At 40.0% G+C, this 20,325-nt stretch overlaps 1 protein-coding gene across 1 annotated transcript in view; it reads right to left on the reverse strand.

Annotated features, from left to right (window-relative positions):
* Positions 1-816: 816 nt before the first annotated feature.
* Positions 817-20,325, reverse strand: part of CDC14A (cell division cycle 14A) — a 148,717-nt gene continuing 129,208 nt past the window's right edge. The window contains exons 11-15 of the mRNA XM_032422664.1: positions 14,537-14,696; positions 6,075-6,190; positions 4,198-4,245; positions 2,048-2,170; positions 817-1,351 (exon numbers count right to left, since the gene is read on the reverse strand). Coding sequence (XP_032278555.1) covers positions 901-1,351; positions 2,048-2,170; positions 4,198-4,245; positions 6,075-6,190; positions 14,537-14,696 — 898 coding nt within the window. The 3' untranslated portion in view covers positions 817-900. The remainder of the gene's footprint in view (positions 1,352-2,047; positions 2,171-4,197; positions 4,246-6,074; positions 6,191-14,536; positions 14,697-20,325) is intronic.

Here is a 20,325-nt window from a genome sequence, read left to right on the forward strand (position 1 = left end):
GATTCATAGCAGGGGGTGAACCAACAGATTTGACCTAACAGGGATTTCTGATTAAAAGCTGGGGTTGGGGGGAGCTTGGCAACCTAAATACTGAGTTCACAGGGAGAATGTGTTTGGCAAACTTTCGTCCTGTCTCCGGAAGAGTGATGGCTAATTCTAAACATCTTCCTGATACTCTGTCTTCCCCTCCCCGACATCCCAGATACCGACCTATAAGCCTTCCTTATCAACACCTCCCGTTTGCCATGTTGTTAATTCTGTAGGGTCAGTGCCCTGCAGGAGGTGACTTATTCAGGGGCCTAATGGTTAGTTATGAGAAGATCCTGTTCATTCAGCACCTTCCACATTTAAATACTCTGAGGGGGCGCCTGGGTGGCTCAGTCGGTTAAGTGTCTGCCTTCGGCTCAGGTCATGATCTCAGGGTCCTGGGATCGAGCCCGCATCGGGCTCCCTGCCCAGCGGGAAGCCTGCTTCTCCCTCTCCCACTCCCCCTGCTTGTGTTCCCTCTCTCGCTGTGTCTCTCTCTGTCAAATAAATAAATAAAAATCTTAAAAATAAATACTCTGGAATTCATTCATTAGCATGTGATGTGGAAAAGCGACGATTCCTAAAACCACCACAACCAAAGCCAATACCGTCTACTGTATGAATCAGCTCCTGGCTTGGCACCAGATATTCAGAGTGATTTGCAAACTTAACTGAAAAGTAACTTGAGTCAACAGTGTTCATGATGAAGGGAATGAAAGCTGTTTCCCTTCGAAATCACCTGAAAAGGAGTGGGAGGAGGAGGACAAAAAGAAGGAAGGAAGAAACCCCAGTTGAAACTTGGCATTTACTTGAAGAGGAGCCAGCAGAATGCACGTGCATGGACAGTTCCACAGCACAGAGGGAAGGCATCGCTCAGAAGGCTTCCTTGGCGCTATTAAATTTCTTGGGTGGCAGCCTTGGCTGGGAAGGCAAGGCACAAAAGTTGCGTTCAGGGTTCTGAGGACCAAGAGGTGGTGTCTGCGAACTTACAGGGATTGAACGGCTCAGGAATCTCGCTGAGGAAGAAGAGAGGCCGGTGTAGGAGGGCCGGAGGAGGGTGGGGTGCTCCTCGGTCTTGACGCTGTGGGGGCTCGGCTGGCTGCGCAGGGTGCTCCCACCACTGCTGTTGCTTCGGCTGTACTGGTTGTTGTTGAGCTCAGGGTAATTTCTGGCAGGCGGCTGGGAGCTGCCGTTCAAGAGGTTGGTGAGCGGGCCGGCTATGAAACCCGCCTTAGAGGACGAGGAGGCCTTTTTGTTCTCTGGCTCCTGTGTCGCAGTGTTCAAGTTGCCTAGAGAACTGGCTAGCCGGGAGTTTATGGAAAAGCTGAATGGAAAACACAGGTTGTGGGCGGGGGGGGACATAGACAACGATGTATACTCACGCAGAGTTCATGTTTCTAAAACACATAATTAGGACATGAGGGGAATGGGATGCAGACAGTTCTGATCAATGCAAATGGCGACAGAATGGCTTCTTTATCGCTCTTGGTGATAGTATCATATGGGGCCTTGAGTTATACACATTAACTTCCTGTCTGAGCAGTTAATTCAGACCCAAGAAGCTGGCTCAACCATGCTGACAGGAGATGTTGAGACAGAACATCTGGGGGCTCTATGTGTCCTGAGGTGGAGAGTACAGGAAAAGGGCTATATGATGGGAGAGTAAAAAGTAGACTTAAGTGTAAGATTTAGCTTACACGTACTCATTCTAACGTCCCTACCCATCGCAGGAGAAATGACCATACCACATAGCATTAGTATGTGCCACGGAACTCCGATTTCCTGATCACGTTAGGCAAGCTGGAGCTTCACTGTAGAAAGGGATGCCATCCGGCACTCCCTCCACGGCCTTATCCCCCACCACGTGAGACAGGAACAGAAGCCCCGGAGGGTCACAGAGCCTTCTGCTATTTCTCCCCTTCTCCCCGGTTCCCTCCTCTGACAAACTTCAGCCAAACTCATTGTCTGCTACGGACTCCCTTTACCTCCCACCGATATCTGAGAAGTAGAGAAAAATCACCTTCGTACACTGGCACCTGAGGACAAAGAACCTCTGTTTATCCTCTTGGCCGTCACTGAAGGGGACAAAGCCACTTTCGAGGTCTTCAAAGTAGTTGCAGATCCTTGTGCGGACGAAGTCAATCTTTGTGGAAACAAAGGGGCAAAATGTCACACAAGAGCTGTGTCATCCTAACATGCAGCAATCAACTAAGACACGGTAAACTAATAACATTAAAGAGATCACAGCAGGTCACGACAACAGTGACAGTAGCAGCAGTCAAAGCCAACAGAGCACTTGCTCTGTGCCAGACTCTCTTCTGAGAGCCTTATAGATGGTAAGTCAGCTCATCCTCACAACAGCCCTATGAGGCAGCTAAGATTGCAATCCCCACTTTGCAAGTGAGGAAACGGAGCCACAAAGGAAAAGCTCCTCATCCAAAGTCACTCAGTGAGCAAGGGACAGAGCTGGGATTCAAATCCAGGCTCCACAGTCCTGTCCTTAACCATGATCTTGCCATGCTTGGTCACTTCCCTTCTTTGATGGCAGCGTTCTTTCTTCACATGTCCTTAATTCTACTTCTTTATATTTTAAACCTGTCCTCTTCCTTCCACTCTGCAACTGCCCTAGCTGAGGCCATCACTACTCCTTCCTCTTGACTACTAGCAACCTCTTTTAATCTTATTCCTTAAAATTCAAATTCTGAATAGTCTCCGGTGGAATCTAAAATATTTAATTATGTCACCCCACTGTTTAAACCATTTAATCTTTCCTCAGTGTCCAGGAAGCCTGAGCTCCTTGGCTGTACTTATGAAACCCTCCAAACTCTGGCACTAGCCTTTGTGAGCAGGTCCTTTCTACCCACACTTTCCCATTAGGCACCTCTACTCCAGCGACACGAACTGTTCTCAGTTCCCTGAATGGACTGCATTCACACCTGTGTCCAGCTTGCATATGCTGCTTTTCCTGCCAGAGCATCTTCTCCTCTCCTTACCTCCCCTCCACCTCCATCTGCCTCATTCCCATTGCTTATCCTTTGCTGGTCCAATCAGCTAGTACCCTATACAGCAAGGCTTCACTGAATTCCCAGGCAGGGTAAGCATCCTGTTTCGTCATATATTCTCATAGTAAATCATAGCCCTTACGCCATACTTCATTGTCTGGTATTTGTCTATTTCCCTTGATATAAGCTCCACTGAGGGCAAAGGACTGTCTCTCATTTCTATTCCCAGTGGCTAGTCCAGTGCCAGACTCAGAGAGGATGTTCATTAATGTTTGAGGGAAAACAGACTCAAACCTGAACAGCCAGGGCAGAATCATGGTTTTAATACCAAACCTATTTTAACCCGAACAAACCATTTAATGCACCTGGACCTTGTTTTCCTATCTGCTCTAGAAAGCTTACTTACTTGTAGACTCTCTCCTTCATCATCCTCCCCACAAATAACATTTCAAGTACATGGTTTGCCTCTAAAACACGAATGGGAAAAGTGGTACAAGAAAGCAGCTCAAGTTTCTGGAGAAGTCTGAGCCCTCTTCGAACTGCCCGCATGAAACAACCCTAAAACCTCGGGCTGAATAAGAACCAGAGGTGAGGGGTGAATCAGCTTTCTACCCCTATCTCATCAACAGTCTTGGCAAACATGTCCACGGCCCTCACCAAGCCCTACACTACACTCTGGTACCACTAGTATCTTGAAACCACCCCGGGACTGTTTGGGGGACATTTTTCCAGAGAGAAACACTAATGTTTCCTCTTCAGATGGAGGACGGGGAAGGAAATAAAACTAGAAAATAAAGAACATATGTAAAACTAGGGGCGAAAAGGACAAACAGAAATGTTAAAACCTCGAGGCAAAATCGGTCACTGGATTGAAAGGCACATTGCTGAGCAAGCGTAGTTTCTTAGAGACCCCAGAACGTGCTGGAAGCACAGACTACGCTGATGTCCCTACCACAGCCACACCTGCGGGCACCTCAGGAAAACCAAAATCCCCTTCATGGTGAGCATTAAAAATAAGGTGTAGTGTAACAATCTGGAACAGAAAGGAAGGGGCTTAAAAAGTGAAAAGCTGTGTGCAATTTGTTTTCACCAGTTTCAGGGTTGGGAAATGTATCTAAAGGGGAGCATTTATTTACAAGCTACTAGAAATTCACCTCAGTAACAGTACCTGAAAGGCTGGGATACTGCTCTTGGGTGCCCTTTCATATCATCCAACCTGTGGAAATCAAAGACAAAAGCTCACGCATCACCGGGTTCATACATTTAAGCAAAAACCAAAAGCCAGAGCATATGGAGTCAGACCAGTAACAATATTAAATTGGCAAAAGGGAGAAACCTCCCAAATGGATATTAGTACTCATCCGGTTTCTAAAATAAATCCTAGAACCAGCAGGAAACCCATTTTAGTCATTTTGTTTCATCTTAAATTTAATTTACAGCAAATTTCTTTAAATCAGAAGGTGGCGTTGCAGCCACTCAGGGTAAAAAAAAACGTTCAATGATGATACCATGATGCCGTTAGGAAAATTGAATTCTAAAAAATGAGAAAATTTCCGAGGAAAATTGAATTCTAAAAAATGAGAAAATTTCTAAGAATTAAAAAAAAACATAGAAAAATCATATTGGAATAGCCTTCTAAAATTTGTGTCGTGGAGGTTCTCTCACTTCTTTTGCCTACTTACGTGCCAAGCTATATGCCAATTTATCCCTCCCTCCCCCTTATGATTTCTTCAAAATCAAATCTAAATCTGTTGGAAATTAATTTTAAGCAATATAAAGCCTTTCTTAAGAGTTTCAAGGGGAAAAATGGCAAATAAAGAGATTAGTAATCTTGAAGAACCTTCCACTGACTTAGATGATATCCATAGCGGGCAGAGCACAGATTGAACAGTACTGGGTGTGAATATCAGCTCTATGCCAACTCCATCCCACTGGGGAGGGATTTAACCTCCCTAACCTCAAGCAACCAACCCAAATGTGGGTAATGATGCATACCTTTTGTGTTAATTCAGTTAATCTTCATAACCAAACTAAACACCTAACATGCTGCTCAGTGAATGATGCGTCCCTTCAATTTTCTAGTGGTAGTTGGCGGTTACTACTAAGCATGAGGCTTGCTGTCCCATCTTCTCACATTACTATGGAAAACGATCAGCTTGAATGTGAGCCACATAAACCTTCATTCCCCAGGTCAAGGAACCAGTACTCAAAGCATAGGTAATGATGTGTTCAGACTTAATCTGACTTGTGTTATAATCCTCCCAGATAACACATGAAAATCAAACTCTCTGTGAGGCTGTTTGACGTGTCATGCTGGCAAAACACCCCTCGTGCTGTGCATGTCTCTCACTTAAAAGGCAAAGAAAAGCAGCCATTTCCTATTATAATCATTTGGGAACTTGTCACCATCCCATATATTACAGTAAAGAATCTGGAAGATATTCACAGATTTTTGTACCTACATTGATCCTAAAGACTTTCTCTTTTAACTAATCTGAACCATTAGCAGGTTTTAAATGTTATGATCACAAGTCAGGTTCCATCAATTGATTCTGATTAGTAATTTTAGACTTCAAACTTTACAGACACAGGTTAAGAATTGTTTATTCAATTCTCAAATATAGAACATAAAACTAAGGAGTTAGGATATACCAAAGCTTGGCATTCAATACTTTTCTACACACTCTAGATTCAAAACAAAAGCCTCAGTACACCTGTGAGGATTTGCCACAAGACAGGACATCCACTCATGGGGGAAGAGTAGAATTCCAAAAGGAATTTTGAACACAGTCCCAGAGACACCCAATGGCACAGCAGTTTAAGGTGGGATTTCCAGAGACTGAGATTGCAGGAGCTGCTTTCTGTAAGCTTCTAAAACTTAGCTGCTCTCTATAGTGACAAAATAATAAACAACACAAAATAGTAATAAACCAAAAAACAAGAGGTAAACATGGCACTTGTAGAACGATATTCAAAAGAGAAGATTAAATACTCTATCCACAAATGGAGGCAAAATATAAATTCAGAAGTTTAAAATGGATCTACCTAAAAGCACAGGATGGTGAGGAGCGTGGCTGTCTCTGACTTTTTAAGGCACGTAGTTTGTCTCCCTGGGTTATACCATTTTTCATTTCCACATTTTCATCCTCTTCTAAATTATTCTGGAAAAAAAATGCATGTTCCATAGAAAGGTTATTATGAATAATTTTGCTTTATATAGCTTTCTTAATAGACCATAAACTATTAATATAGATTGTCTTAACATAGATTATCTTAAATAGCTTTAATGCTCTATGAATTCAGCATTGTCTATATATATACTAGAGATTGTTCAACTATTCATCAATTAAATATACTGGTCAAATCAACTCTAAATCAAAGCATGGGTATGGATGTGGTAGAATTTAAAAAGAGCTCTTTATTACAAGGGACCACAACCAAAGAGACTCTCACGCAGACAAAATCATGCTTTGGAATATAGCTCAGATACAGGCTGGCTCAATAGATACATTACAAATATGTTTCCAGAAACTACTAGGATCAATCACTGTAAATTTTATAACTTGTTTACAGAAATGAAAGACAAAACAATTTAGGACATCTAGACGATAACTTACTAGGATCAACTAACACTAGTAAAAGCACTCAAGACCTTTCCAGAAGGAGTTAAAGTTTACTAGATTGGGAAAGTGTTTCCTGCTGACATAAGTCTTATAGACTAAAAAACAGAAGTACCACACAAGGTCTTTTCACATGCTAGTTCACATTTAATTCTTACAATTCAGGGCGGGGAAGACACTGTTACCCATAAAGATGAAAAAAAAGGAGGTGCTCACAGAAGTTAGGAATATTACCCAAGCTCCCCGAAGCTCTTCATGACAGCAATGATTTTAAAATCAGATTTCTTGACCCCAGATACAATGGTACACTAACACTGCACCAGTAAAGATTTTATTTTGCCCATTTCCCTCCCCTTAATAATTCATACACCTTGAATTTGCTAAGATTCCTTGCAGCCATAAAAGTCCCCTCCACTCTTTAAATCTAGAACTCTTATTTGATGAAGGATATACAAAAACATACTTCCCTCAGTCACATTCTAGTCATTTCTGATAGCCATTCCTGGCTCAAAACACTTCTTTACTCCCTGCCACCTAGGTTGGGTTGCAAGGATACATCTGGGGTCAGTAGACATGTCCTGGGTAAAAAGACCACACCTTACTACTATAACTCTGAGTTTAAAAAAGAAAAATAGACACACAAAGCACACAGCTGGTAGGAAAGAAGAAGAAATGAAGATGAAAGCTTCCTAGAGGAGGAAATCCCTTAACTGAGTCTTAAAGAAGGAGTGTGGAGAGAAGCAGGCCAAGATCACAGGAAGGGTCATCCTGGCAAAGAACACCAGTTCAACAGTCACAGGTTCATGGAACCTTAAAGTCAGAGGATTCTCTTAAAGTCATAAGTTGCCCATCTATAAAGTCTCCAGGAATTGGTTATATCATTCATCTCTGCCCATGCAACCCCAGTGGGAATGAATCCATTATCACCCAAGGAAGCCTGCAGGAATAGAAATAAGGCAGGCCTGAAGGTTAGGCTTGCTAGCAGGACGGTACACCTGAGGAGGTGGGCTTAGCTTCACCCAGCAATCAACATGGGTGTTGTTACCAGTTACTTGTACCTGATACCAGTTACTTGTACCTGATGGAAGGACCAGCACACAGCCGGAGTCTCTAGAATATGGGACTGGCTTCTTGAAGGACCTGACAGGATCCTCACCCTTATTGGTCAGGTTCATTGTCTAATGGGCACCTTTGTGGGAAAGCCAGGAAAGCTTGTTTGTCCTTCCAACCAGGAGGATCTTTGTGTTCCCAGCTCTGAAACACCTTCAAAATTCTAAGGAAAAGTGAGCCTCAACCTGGAATTCCAAAATTCAACCCAACAGTCAAACGTAAAGGTAAAACAAAGATAAAAAAATTCACCTCTCACACAATCTCTCTGAGAAAACTATTACAGGATGTACATCAGGGAAAAGTTAAGAAGACAAGAGGAAATCCAGGAAAATTAGGACTCCAACTGAAGAGGGTGAAAAGAAGGCCTTGGGTCAGAACTATACAGTAAGGCTAAAGAACAACCAGTCCAGGGTGGAGAGGAGAAGACTCTTTGGGAAAAGAATGAACTTGGTAAAATTTTTTGCTGTGTTAAGATTTTGAATAAATTTTAAATTGCTTGGCATAATTGCGGGGAGGAGAGAGTAGCCTTATGTTTTCCCAAGTACACAGAAAACTATGCAAATAAAAAGGCAATTAACTCACACCTGAACTCATATAACATTGTGTCAACTGTACTTCAATAAAAAAAACAGAGTAGACTACCATGCTCAAGAGTGAACAGTCCTTACATAGTAATAATGTACATATTTTTGGGTTTAACAAAAAATTATGATGTAGCCATATGGGGAAGCACGGGGGAGTAGGAGTAACACCTGGGCGGGGGGGGGGAGGGGGGAGAGCTAAAATCCTGTCTACCACAACCAGAAGGCAATCAAAAAATGTCCAAAATCAATAAACTGTTTTAAATAGCATTATAAGCAAGACATTGATGTGTAGAAATAATGGTAGTGAAAATGCTGATATAATTTGCTTAGGGGTTCCCCCGCTTGGGAGTTGGTCTTGGAGTACAGAAAGGTGGGATAGGGGACTGATATTTTTTATTAGAATTCAGTACTTTCTGACATTTCTAAAAGTGTGGTCACATATTACTTGAAAAAAAAATACTAATTTAACAAGATACACAATTAAACAAAAAAAATTGCTAATATTTTACATATAGTTATGTCACAAGTATTTTCTCTCCCACTTTATTATGTATCTTAAAGGTGAAATCTTTTAAATGTAATGCATTTCAAATGTAGAAAACAACAAAAACACTGCAACAGAGAGCCATGCACCTAACTAGCCAGATTCAATATATTTTCTATTTAAGCTCTTTCTCTTAAGGAATTTACTTAAATACCCTAGCTCTCAAAGAAAAAGAAAACATTATTTATTAAGTCTTGGCTCTCAACCTCTGGAGAAGGAAGCCATGTCTTTTCTAAAGAAAAAATATATATCTATAAATATATATATTTATTTAAATATATATTAATAAATATATTTATTAAACCCAGCCTGCCCTACATAAAGGCAGGAAAATGAGAGCAAACTAAAATACATGAAGAAGGACCATTTCAAAAGATGTACTTATTTACAGATGATGGTCTAGCTAAAGAACAAATAATAGTTGCAAAATAGAAAGATTTATTTTATGCCATTGGTTGTTCTCTAAATATAGACAAGATGAAAATGAAAATAAAAGGCACTCATAGGTTTCAGTTGGATAGAGTAATTACTGACCAACGCATTAATCAAATGGTGACAGAGTGAGCTACTGGGGAGGCTGCGGTGTGTGCCATTAAGAAAAAAAATCTATTAGATAAAATATAGCATAGTAGGGAAAAAAGATGGAAGAGTTATAATAGAAAAATGACATAAAAAGAGAGTTTGAAATAGAAATGAGTAAAAATAGAAGTGAAAGGATTGGAAGAGAAAGATGATAATGGATTTTTAGCAGGTTTAAGTGATTTGGCTAGGAAAGGTGGCTGGGTCATCTCCAAAATTCTTTCAGCTCTCAGATGCTGAAACTGTGAGGTATAAAAGCTGGGGAAAGGCAAAGATGTCATCTTCATAACAAGTTGCTTCTGATCATAAAAAGTTTGGATTTATCTGGGTCCCCGAGTCCGTCTTCTCTCCTTCCTCACTGCCACCGGTTGAGACCTTTATCACCTGGGACCACTCCCCCATCACCAACTTCCTGGCCTCCCACCCCTGGCCGAACACAGACCCCAGCACCCCTTTCCCTCACAGCCAGAGCAGTCTCCCCAAACCCTGGCTCTGTGTTGTATTGTCACTCTCCTGTCCTAGAGCCTCTCCCGGATCCCAGTGGCATTCAGATTGGAACTGGAATGCCATAGTGGTCCCAAGAGTAGAAAGAATAGTGCTTGAAAGTAGGGTCTTAGAGAGTTAATTTCTTACTTCATGGATTTTTTTCTAAGATGCACCCTGTACTTGGGCATTTGATGTAAAAGAGCAAAGGATTTTATAAATCACAGTATCTCCATGATGTAATTAAAACAGTACATTCTTGGGGCACCTGGCTGGCTCAGTCGGTGGAGCATGTGACTCTTGATCTCTGGGTTATGGGTTTGAACCCCATGTTGGGTGTAGAGATTGCTTAAAAATAAAATCTTTAAAAATTAATTAATTAATCAAAACACTAAATACTTTTTTTTTAAAGATTTTATTTATTCATTTGAGACACAGAGATACAGAGAGAGAGAGAGCATGAGCAGGGAGAGAGGCAGAGGGAGAGGGAGAAGCAGGCTCCCCACTGAGCCAGGAGCCCGATGTGGGGCTCGATCCCAGGATCCTGGGATCATGACCTGAGCTGAAGGCAGACGCTTAACCATCTGAGCCACCCAGGCGCCCCTAAAACGCTAAATTCTTATTTACCTGTCAATTTATGTGAACTTGGCTGAATAGGAGCAGCACCTGTACCTAATTAATATCTCTAAGTCAAGAGCATCTGATCGATAAGTGTGCTAATATTGGATTATCACCCTGGAGAAGGAAAAGTTAACAACAATCACAGTTCCAGGAGAAATTTATTGGGACAGGCTGGCTAAGGTTATGTTCAAACCCACTGATATAATATACTAAAGCCACACTTAGGACCTCATGGAGAGGCAACAGGGTATGGAGCGAGGCCTCACAGTGGGTGGCTGAGAGGAGCCTCCGAAGCCAGAGCGCCTGCGTCTAACTGCCAGCGCCACTGCATACTTTGTGATCTGGGGCAGTTTAACTTTCTCTATCTCGGTTATGCCATCTGTTAAAAAGGGCCTAGTAACAGTGCCTATTTCATACAGCTGTTATAAGAACTAAGAGTTAATCCATGTAGGGGCACCTGGGTGGCTCAGTCGGTTAAGCATCTGCCTTCAGCTCAGGTCATGATCTCGGGGTCTTGGGATCGAGCCCCGCATCGGGCTCCCTGCTCATCGGGGAGTCTGCTTCTTCATCTCCCTCTGCTGCTCCCCCCCCCCCCCCCCCCTCCTGTTTTTTCATACTCAAAAAAAAAAAAAAAATTTTTAAAAAAAAAAAAAAGTTAATCCTTGTAAAGCACCTAGAACAGTGCCTAGCACCTAGTAGATGCTATTTAGGTTGTTGTTACATTCTAAGCTCCTCACTTAACTCCTTAAGTATCGGCCCCTTAAATAAAGTGTTAATTTTAAATTCCATCTTCTTAAAGCCATTTTTTATAACCCCAATGCATGACGGACCCTTAGGCCCTGGCATGTCTGAGTGAGCACTTATTGCTGGTACTATTTTGTATTTGAGCACAGACTACCCTTGGATAGCTTGGATTATTACCAATTTCATGTCTGTTTTCTTGTTTGTTTTTCTATTAAAAGCCTTCTCCATTCTTTCAAGCTCCAGGCTCCTTCGTAAGCCTTCTCCATTCTTTCAAGCAACATTTACGAAGGCCCTGTGGGCTAGGAATAGGCTCACGACGAGGGCAGATAGAAGCCTCGATCTTCACAGCGTGTATTGCAGGGCAGGGAAGGAGGTGTTAAGGACCATGGAGGAAAAATACAGTGCAAGGCAGGAGCACAAAGCAGCAAGCCTAACCTAGACCCACAGGATGGGCCGGGTATATTTCATAGTGCCTAGCCTAGCACTGAAGACCAGCTTCAGTCAAGATAAAGCCTCTATTTATAAAAGATTTTTCATGACTCTAAGTAGGCAAAGAGAATTCATTACAGCTGCAGCCTAGTCCATTAATGTGGCCTGAATCCTTCTGGTTAATCCTTTTTGCCTATTCACTCACCTCCTGGGCACTGAAAAACTATATATTCAAACCTTCCCAATCAAGTAATTACAGAGCTTCCGAATAACCAACCCCAGGAAAACCCCTGTAGGCCTAGAAATCAGAAAAATAATTTAGTATCTCATTTTCAATCTGACATTACTTCTAAAAAGAAAAAAAAAAAAAGAAGCAACCTCTAGAAGAATAGCGCCTTTTTGCACTTTCTTTATGTACAAACTAATAAACCCAGAACTTCCATGGGCTTCTATCCTGAACATTGGTATGGAACTTGAAACATATTAAAATCCTTGCAGCATTCTCAACTTATTTTCCCACTTAGAATTCACAAGAACGACAAAGATATCACTACCTCTATTACCTTCACTTTTGAGTAAACTAATTCCCCATATTCATGTAACGTTCTGGAGCCAGCACCAGATAAACATAGCAAGAAAAGGGACTAAAAGTGTTATTTACGCAACGCATCACCTAACTATAAAGTAGTCCAAAACCTATATATATGTCACCGTCTGAAGTCTTAACCACACCATCGTTCTGTGTTATTTCTGAATTCTTGCATTTCTGTGCTCTAATTTCAAAAATCATACCACTTCTGAATGGCTAGAGCTAAAGTAATTAATTTGGCGGTGCAGGGAATAAGAAAGAGGAAGAGAAATAGCCCAATATCTGAATACATGCTTGTATTTAAAACTGACTTATTTTAAATTTCATATTTCATTCTTCAGTGATAAATAAATGTTAATTAGTCTTAAGTTCAACAAATTGAGATCTAAAAAAGTATGAGAACAGAATGTTCTAACTACCAGATGCTCGTTTAATATGGATTATGATATAGAAAACATTATATTTCTATAAGATAAATATGTTTTCCAGAGAGATGGATAAATTGTATGTCTATCTTTTCAGAGGTCATAATTCAAAGCACTGTTTACTTGAACAAAATGTGAGAAGGAAATGCTGACCAGAGCAAGAAAAGTACTCTTGCTTAGCTATATTATCACATTAAAATGTCAGTTCAGATCCTTTTGTTTGCTTTGAATAGGCCAGACTACAACACAGAGACAAGAAAAAGTCAACAAAGGCTCTGAACATCAACATGACCTTGGCTAAGATTTACATTTTGTCGGGACAGATGATTCACACAAGTAAACTTAGCCACTTCTTCAGAGGCTGTGCTGGAGTAGAGACCACAGGGTTGAAAAACTGGTTCTTATGGCAGTCTTCATCCTGTGTCCTTGAAGAAAGCCCACTCTCCCTATTGCCAAGCACTCTGGTTATCTTTCTTGGTGAAAGAAACCTGTTTGGCATGCCACTTGTTCCATTTTGGGTTCCCTGAGGGTCAAACGTGAACCACAGTATTTTGCTCAAGACCCTTGTCCAGGTCCAACGGGTCACCGCCTAATAGAATGCAAATCCACTCTCGCTGCCTAAATATTTTTTTAAGATTTATTTATTTATTTGAGTTGGGGGAGAGGCAAAGGGAGAGGAAGAGAATCTCAAGCAGACTCCCCACTGAGCAGGGAGCCTGACATGGGGCTCCATCCCACGACCCCTAGATCATGACCTGAGCTGAAACCAAGAGTTGGACGCTTAACTGACTGAGCCACCCAGCCTCCCCATTGCTTAAATATTTTTAACAGCTCCTTTTGCTCCTTCAGGGATATAAAAATATAACTACAAACCAAGTGCTTAGTTTCACCTCAGGCATACTGTGGTAGAAAGAGCTAAACCAGGAGGGAGACTCCCAGTCTCAAGGTAGTCCCACTACTAAACAACGCCATGACCTTTAGCAAGTCATGGGATTCAGTGGGGCCCCCGGCTTCTGATCCGCACGAGAGGGAAGGAGAACAAATGATTTCAAGCTTGCTTCCAGTTCCAAAAATGCCCATGATCCTACCTGTTGTAAGTCACTTCCATTTTTAGGTTAGCAGGGTATAACAGAAAAAACACAGATTCAGAATCAGATGGATGTGGATTGGAATCACCAAGGTTAGAACTTCCCTGACATTCAATTTCCTTACTATAAAGTAGAGATCATATTGCTTGGGTGATATTGCTGATATTACCTATCACCAGCTAGTTGTAAAGACTAAATGAGACCATAGATGTCAGCTGTTTAAAGTGGTTTGTTTAGAGCCTCAATTTAAAAAAAAAAAAAGTTGCCCCTAATTATGTTTTCAACTCTGGACTTTAGAAATCAATATGAATTTGAGACTTTCAAAAAACCACTTGTGGCATGTACTGTTTCTTCAATTGTCACATTAATTCTTTCTTCTTTTTATCCACTTTCATCTTCAAATAGAAAATTTGCTCTTCTATTTCCTTTTTGTACATAGTCTCCAAACCAGAGTGGTCTCCTTTATAATTGTGCTCCTTAAATTACAGCTTTTTTTTTTTTTTTAAGGATAATTGCTTTCTTTGCTATGGATTCTTGTTTTACAGGTGGATGATTCTACACCTAAAAATATTGGTACTCTCAGCATCTCAGAAAAGAGATATTGCTGTGTTATAAATGTTCAGCTGGGAAACAAAGAAATGCAGAACATTAGTCCTAAGGAGACATGAAAATCTTCCTGAGGAAAACTCACCTCTCCAAATCTTTCCACGTTTTGTATTTTAGATAAGTTTCCACCAATAGACATATCATCCAAGCTAGAAAGAATTTTATTAATACTTCCTTCACTGGATGGTCTATTTTTCAGCTTGGATCGGAAAATGTCTCCTTGGACCCATAACGATGCCTGTTTTCTGTAAAAAGGAGAGAAAACAAAATAATCTGTAAAATAAATTACTATCATCTCCTCGGAAATATAATATCTTATAGATAAAGAGATTAGCAGATAAACCTTTACAAGTCAGAAAGACTATGAAATCTGAGAATTGTTTTTAAAAGTCATTTTCTTAAAGTTTAAGTTATATGAATTAAATTAGATAAATTATATTAAAGTTCTATGTGAAACACAAATACCTCTCTTCCAATATATGTTTATATAACTATACACGAGTTGCCTATTGAGGCTCTTAGATGCTTACAACAACAGCAACAAAAAACACCGTGAGCCCATTTGTCTTTTACATATGAATTGGAAATCTGTAAGGTATTTCTCAAATAGCAATTTGATATGTCTATAAAAACAGCTGGAGTGAACTGGACTCAAAGAAGTAGGTGAAGAAACTTGAATCAAACAGAGAGAGTACCTAAAAGACTACTAAATCCATAATTGTGTGTGGCAGCATGAAAAAACACAAAACTTTAGAAACCTACTCTTACCACCTAAAAGCAAGGTATATAGAGCCTCAATTAGATTATCCTTTAAGAACCAGAAAATGTGCTTCATCTATAAGTTTTCTTTTATTCAATAAGGCACAATTTTAACTGTTTTCAAGGTTACAGGAAAAGAACTTAAGATACGTAAACAAAATGACAGTCTGGGTTTAAAATTTTTATTGTTAGAGTCACCTTCCTGCATTTCTTTTAAGATAAATTACCCATCAGATAGTTTTCATTCTATTCTATGTCATACTGGACAGAATAGAATTAAGCTAAAATTGTGGCTCATCATAAGGAATATCAACATCCAGGGAAATAACAGCATTATCAAGGAGGTGCTACCAATAAGAACACAGATTTATTTTCTGAGGCAATAGAAAGACCAAGGGGTATTTTCTCTCAAAGATTCCAAATAAAATTCAGGCTAAAACAGGAGGAGAAAAACAATGACAAAAAATCCTCCCTGAACTGTACTGTCTCATTAGACCCTCAAGAAAGGAATCCACCTTTCCTTTTTAAAAGAGTTTACTCTCAAATCAGAACTTTTGTTTATGATTAAATACTGTTGAAAGTCTTGAAGAAAAGATTAACTTTTAAATTATACAGCGAAATTTTACATGTGCAATGCCTCCAACCAAGTGTATCTACCTGGGTATCACCCTATAGATACATACCTGTATACAAGATACAAAAATGCTTATTTCAGCGTTATTTGTAATAAAAAAACTACTGGAGATACCTAATGGACAACCAGCTTATTAACAGTAGATCCATTCTGTGAAATATTATACAGCCAGTAAAAAGCTTGGGATGGACCTCCATGTAGTAATAAAGAAGAGCAGCTATGAAATAAAGCGTTCGTGAATGAAAAATATAAGTGACAGAGTGGAAAGTACGATCCCATTTTTTGTATAAAAAGAAGTTGTAATTTTTTTTTTTAATGATCCCATTAAGCAGGACCTATTTTATTTTATTTTTTTCGAAGATTTTATTTATTTGAGAGAGAGAATGAGAGCGAGAGAGCATGAGAGGGGGGGAGGGTCAGAGGGAGAAGCAGACTCCCCGCTGAGCAGGGAGCCCGATGCGGGACTCGATCCGGGGACTCCAGGATCATGACCTGAGCCGAAGGCAGTCGCTTAACCAACTGAGCCACTCAGGCGTCTAGAACATACAGCAACATATTGACCAGTTACTCCCAACAACAAAAGGAAACTTTCACTTTCTATTACATGTCTAGCTGTTTGACTTTTTTAAAACAATGTGCCTCATGTGCTTTTGTTAAAAAAAAAAAGTGATAGATGATAGATAGATAGATAGACAGATCAAAGCAGAACAAAGCTAGCTTTAGTATGGAAAGGAACCTTTAAAGTTGCTTTCATAAAAGATAGCAGACAGCGTATCACTGCATTGTTTTAACAACAGTATTTATAAATACCTTTAGAAAGAAGTCAATTTACTAAGTGCCCAAAGATTAACAGTTTGGGATGGGACTAGATGGTTGGGAGGCTTTCTTTTTTTTTAAATATAATATCCTACTCCACTTTCAAATAAGAGGTGTTTTTTTCTTTTAATTTTTGCTCACTTTTCAGTATTTTCCAAATAAAACAAAAGGAAAAAGGAATACCTTTAGATCCTATTTCAAGACATATAGTATAGAGGCTCTAGATATAAAATATGTTGTCCACATATAAGACTGACTTAATACTTCAAGCATTGTTCTAAAATTGGAATTCATTTAAATTATTTTAAGAAATTTCCAGCATGTTAAACGGATTAAATTTTAAAACAAAAACCAGTGAAATTTTAAAGATATGAATAAAGACTCCAGAAATCTACACACACTTCACTAGGGAGTGTGGCAGTATCTGCCTTCTATTATGGCAGAAGGTACTTTTTGGAAGCAAACCACTGAGGAATATTTTCTGAGCTTAAGATATATAAATCAATGGAGTTACCCTATTCACTGAGTCACTTTCAATTTTTCTATACCAACCAAAAAATGTGTTCATAAAGAAACTCTTAAATTTTGCTTCCTTTGTGAAAACCTTCATAAAACCATGGTATAGCCTCCCTGCTACCTTGCATTTTCAGAAATCCTTGCTTTAATTTTTTATTCCTCCAGATTTTTTCCACTTAATGCTACACCCAGTATAACTCTTTCTCTGACGGTTGACTCTTATATCCTTCCAAAATAGTAATAAACAAACAGCATAGTCCTTGACACAGTATGAACAATTCAAAAGATAACTGTTAAATTCATAAATGACTACCTTGAGCTTCTGGTCAAAAAATCAGTAATAAAGAACTACTATTTCACAGGGAGAGAAGACTCACCTCTGCCACAGATAGTAAGAAATTCAGATAAATGAAACAAACAGAAAGGATAGGGATATACAGATAAAAGACAGAATTCCTGTCCCTCAAAAGTTCCCAGTTACATATAAGAAAAACGAACAACTAAAATCCAATGGCCCTATGACCTAGATCTGCCCTTAACTCGACCTGAAAGAATCAGAGACAAGGTCCCTGAGAATTCAAAATTATCTAGAAAGATTAGCAGAACTTAGCCAGCAAAGAGTTTTCCCAAAGCAAAGAAACAACATGGGCTTGAAGGAATAGTGCTATCAAAGAACCCAGCACGTTTGGGAAACTGGGCTGTTTGATTTGGCTGCAGCAGAGGTTATGACAGAAGCAGCAACCAGCCCATGATGGACCCTACACGACATGCTAAGGAATTTAGATCTGAGAATTGAAAAAAAAATTCCCATTCCAAAATGTTATAAAATGAAAACTCTGATAGGGCTGCCAACCTAAAGATGGAAATTACAAAGTGACACCTTTCGCTTGCTTGGTTTCAAAGACTCCATCTGTCCCATCACTGGAAAGACTTGATTTGAACCTGAATATTAAAGATGAATAAGGTGTCAAAGCTGATTTGTGTGTTGCTAAGTGATGCTCTACGAAAGTGCTTCTTAAGAAAAAGCAGCACTTCACGCAAATCCCTTTTTTATTGACAACAGGAACCTCATTGGCTTTTATTGTGGGGTCTATTACTCCTTAAAAGCCTCATCTCAGACAGAAGAAGTAAAACGTGTATTTTTAAGTATTTAACATTTAAAAATCAAATCCTATGAAGCTCACACACTAGCTCAGAGTAAATCCTCCAGTAACGTTGTGGATTTTCTAAGACAGCATGAGATTACTAACCCTCTGCCAAAAGAACATGTGCTTTGAAATAACAGAAAGAGATCCGTCTTGATTTAAACAGAGCCTTTTGAGAGAGGTAGCCAGTGTTGGGGGTCAAGTGTTTCTGGCCGAGTCCTGGCCCTGGGTTAATCAGGCCTGAGACATAAGAAAATAATTAACTTGGCTTCATTATAAGCCAAGCCACAGCCTTCACAAGTCTTTTTAAAAATCTGCTTTGAGGGGCGCCTGGGTGGCTCAGGCCAGGCTCAGGCGGTTAAGCATCTTATTCTTGATTTCGGATCAGGTCATGATCTTGGCAAGGGTCATGAGACGGAGCCCCATGACAGGCTCCTCGCTCAGCTCGGGGGAGGGGAGGGAATCAGCTTGAGAGTCTCTCTCCCTCTCTCTGTGCCCCTCCCCCCACTCAGTTGCATTGTTCCAGGTGTTTCTGGTTTTGAATTCAGAACACAATGATAGTCACGTGCAGTTTCTTCTGTTTGTAGCTGACCTCTTCTTCCTCACATCCTTGAGTCCAAACTAAGCCTATCTCCCCACCACCTTAACTCTCTGTCTTCATCTTCATCACTTCTTCCATCCTGGACGCTTATTTGTCCAGTACGCTGACCTCAGTGTCCATCCAAAGCCACCATTTGGTGATTCTATATAGAAACCCAGCCCATGTTCTAGCTCGAGGTAGGCCTACTTTAGCTGTGACTGGGGCACCAGCCTGCCTTGCATGCCTCCTACCCTACTGCCCCATGCTATTATGGAAACAGAGATAGTTCCCAGTCGAAAGAACGGGACTAATAAAATGATCTAACTTGATATCAAAGGAAGATAGACCAGAAAGCAGTACCCAAGGTTTAGGAGGTGGAAAGGAGACAGGTATTCAAGGAGTTCTACTCATACTTTGGTACAAATGGAAGATTTACTAGGAAGATGTTTAGACAGAGAACTTGAGGGTAGAAGGGAAGGTTCTTCATTCTGAAACACACAAGAAAATGTAGCTGGAAGAGAAAAAATGAGTTAGAGAATTCTCAAAGCTAGTTCTAGGGTATAGACCTAAACAGTCAGAAGGTGACTCGGTGGTATCATGCCAAAATATAAACTTTACAACTAAACCTGATGCATTATTGCTTACAAGACATTCTTTTTCCACCTCTAATCCTTTTCACACTAGAAATGAAACAAAAACCGTTCAATCTCCTATCTTTAGTACTGTCATGAGTATTTCAGGGCAAATTTCTGATGTCACCATTGCCCACAATTCTTATATATACCATATCCTTAATATTGGAACCCACATTAGGATTTCATTTTTGCTTAGCCAATAGATTCGATACAACTGACAGTCAATAAATGAATAAAATGATGGAACAGTAAATACTGAAGAGCAATTCAGAGGTTTATAAATGAGTGTTACTGCAAAAAATGTGACTGTCAAATAGTGCAAGCTCGAACCTATGCAATGCGCTTGTTATTCTTATAAGTAAACCACGATATTGTCTATGGTTATTTTAAATTCTGGTTTATAATAGTTCAGGTTTTAATTTCTGTATTTTAAGAAAGATAAATTCTTAAATCTTTAAAATAGATTATAAAAAATCCTAATACATATTCCTTGAACTACTACATGTATCTAAAAAAAAAAAAAATACAAAAAATAAACAGTAGGAATCAATTATAATTAAAAACTCAAGCCATCGGGGTGCCTGGGTGGCTCAGTCATTAGGCAACTGCCTTTGGCTCAGGTCATGATCCCGGGGTCCTGGGATCAAGCCCCACATTGGGCTCCCTGCTCGGCAGGAAGCTTGCTTCTCCCTCTCCCACTCCCCCTCCTTGTGTTCCTGCTCTTGCTATCTCTCTCTCTGTCAAATAAATAAATAAAATCTTAAAAAAAAAAACTCAAGCCATTATTGT

Source organism: Phoca vitulina, unplaced genomic scaffold (genome assembly GCF_004348235.1).
Source record: "Phoca vitulina isolate PV1807 unplaced genomic scaffold, GSC_HSeal_1.0 scaffold2, whole genome shotgun sequence".
NCBI lineage: Eukaryota > Metazoa > Chordata > Mammalia > Carnivora > Phocidae > Phoca > Phoca vitulina.